The 2,334-nt window shown below is 42.5% G+C and overlaps 1 protein-coding gene across 1 annotated transcript; it reads left to right on the top strand.

Annotated features, from left to right (window-relative positions):
* The first annotated feature begins 756 nt into the window (after positions 1-756).
* LOC6588811 (mitochondrial import receptor subunit TOM20 homolog B) lies at positions 757-1,359 on the top strand. The gene has a single exon (XM_002014785.1). The coding sequence runs from the start codon at positions 757-759 to the stop codon at positions 1,357-1,359; it is 603 nt and encodes a 200-aa protein (XP_002014821.1).
* Positions 1,360-2,334: the final 975 nt, after the last annotated feature.

Below are 2,334 nucleotides of genomic sequence, written 5' to 3'. Positions count from 1 at the left end.
AATGTGAGAGGGGAGGGCATATGGGGGGGAGGAGGCAGGTAACTGGTAATATTATTAGGTAACGTTTTTACCATATTTTCCCTACTTTATGGATGGCCATGGCCAGAACTGGCAAAACAGTTGCCAGAAAAAATTTGTGCGAAACAGTTGCCAGAAAAAGTTTATTTTTAAGAACTTTTACAGGGATATATCACTGGGATGGCCACTACAGAAAATAGTAACAGATATTAAGCATTGTTAAGTAAATTTTTGCTTGAATTTTTCAAGTTTTTCTTCGATTTCCCTTAATTTCTAGCGCCTCTTTTTGTGTACCATCTTCGAAAATATATACAAGTAAAACCCATCCCTAACTAACTCTCAAATCTGCTCAAATCTCAATCCTTTCGATGCGACACTCTCTCTCTCTCTCTCTCGTATAGAGAATGCTTGAATGTGCAGCTTCTCTCTCCCGTTCCAACGTTCCACCGTTCCTCTGTTACTGTTTCGATTCCACTTAGATCCCACATTTCAGTTTTAGATTAAATTTCACAGAAAATCCCCCTTAAATCCCAAATAAAATTTCAATCGGATAGCATTTTCGTTTTCTTTTCCTTTTGTTTACCCAAAATTATTTACTGCAATCAGAGAAGTTTTTTATTCGAAGATCAAATTCTAAAAATTTGTTGTAGTTTAGAACTCCATTTTTCCGTTTCTCCGATTTTCCATTGTTTCCTGCAAACGAAAATCACTTTTCCGTCCGGATATCTGGCGTGCAAAATGCTGTCGGTCAATTTATTTTTATTGATCACCAGCGGCGTGAGCTTTGTGGGTTACTGCCTTTTCTTCGACCGGAAGCGTCTGGCGGATCCGGAGTACAAGCGGAAGCTGCACGAGCGTCGCCTGCAGAAGGCGACCAGGGAGGACCAGGCGCTGGAGGAGGAGGAGGAGGAGCCCGAGTTCGGCGACGATGAGCAGGCAGTCGTGAGCCAGCAGCAGTACCAGCACCGCCTGCAGCTGGAGACGTTCATCTGGATGTCGGCCGTGAGATGCCTGGAACATCCGACGATCCTGAAGCGGATGTTCGAGTCAGAGGTCCAGCTGGGGGATCGACTGCTACAGGATGGTCGGATGGACGAGGCCCTGGCGCACCTGGCCAATGCCATTCTGCTGTGCAAGCAGCCGGTCGTTCTACTGCAGAGTCTGCAGAAGACCATGCCGAAGGAGCTGATCCATCCGCTGATCATTCGAGTGTCAGAGTTGCTGGAGGAGAGCCATCACCAGGAGAACGATCGCGAGGACCAGGAGGCGGCGTTCTCCTCTAGCGATTCTGACGAGTGGATCAGCGATGGCAATGTCCCTCAACCGCACATGGTCGGATAGTAGTCACTGTAGATGGATACCAAATTTGTCTAAAGTGTGTCCTGATATACAGTCCCAAAAAAATATATCCCAAATATAGAGTATCTATAGAATTATTATACTTTTTTTTCAACAAGATTGTGGGCTTGGGAATGCTCTCTGCAGAGTTCTCTACAAGAACTAAGAAATAATTTATGATTCAAGAAAAAGGCAGGGTTTTTTCAATCAAAACTGAGTAAAATTATTTCTTTAAAATTTTTCATGGAAATGCTTTTCAAATCTGTACTTTTACTAAATCATATATGGGTAATCCTCAAAATGTTCTTCTAATACGGCGAATCTTTACTTAAATGTTGTAAGTTTCCATAGATATTTCCCGCTAAATCCTATAAACTCTCATTAAATCCCAACAAAAATAAATGCCCTTGTTATTGTCATTGAAAGGCCTTCCCTCCCCTCCACTCACCCAATCGATTTCAACCTCAAAACACCAACAAAATGCCCCACAAAACACCAACAGAATAACCCGCATAAAAGAAACCAAAAAAAAAAACAGTAAGAGCAGTACTAATATTATCTAAAAATCAGCAAAAAAAAAAAGGGGGAAAAAATTCATAATTAATATAAAACGCACATCACGAAAAGTTTTAGGTTTTTTTATTTTATTTTTTTTTGGTGCGACTTTAAAATGCGTAATCATCTAAATAACAATAATAATAATAACAATTCACGTACAATGCCAGAGCGAAAAGCCCGAAAACATCAACAGAAATTATTGTGGCAAACAGCAGCTGGAGGCTTGGGCGGGAGGGGGTTTACATGCGGCATAAACAGGGCCCGAAGCTCGAAGCCAACAATAATTTGTAGGGAGAATCTAGGTGAGATCTACCTCAGAGATACTCCCCCACACACACACGCACACAGCCAAAAAGATACTCCCCCACACTTTATCGCTGGGGCAGTGGGGCTCCACCCAAGGCTCCGCTCCATCCGACA

The sequence above is a fragment of the Drosophila persimilis genome, unplaced genomic scaffold, assembly GCF_003286085.1.
Source record: "Drosophila persimilis strain 14011-0111.01,24,50 unplaced genomic scaffold, DperRS2 tig00000191-arrow-pilon, whole genome shotgun sequence".
In the NCBI taxonomy this organism is placed as follows: domain Eukaryota; kingdom Metazoa; phylum Arthropoda; class Insecta; order Diptera; family Drosophilidae; genus Drosophila; species Drosophila persimilis.
Note: the sequence above shows the minus strand (reverse complement) of the source record. Positions and strands in the feature narration are given on the sequence as shown.

Coding starts and splice junctions, on each gene's coding strand:
- LOC6588811 (XM_002014785.1), top strand. CDS start 757: ATGCTGTCGGTCAATTTATTTTTATTGATCACCAGCGGCGTGAGCTTT.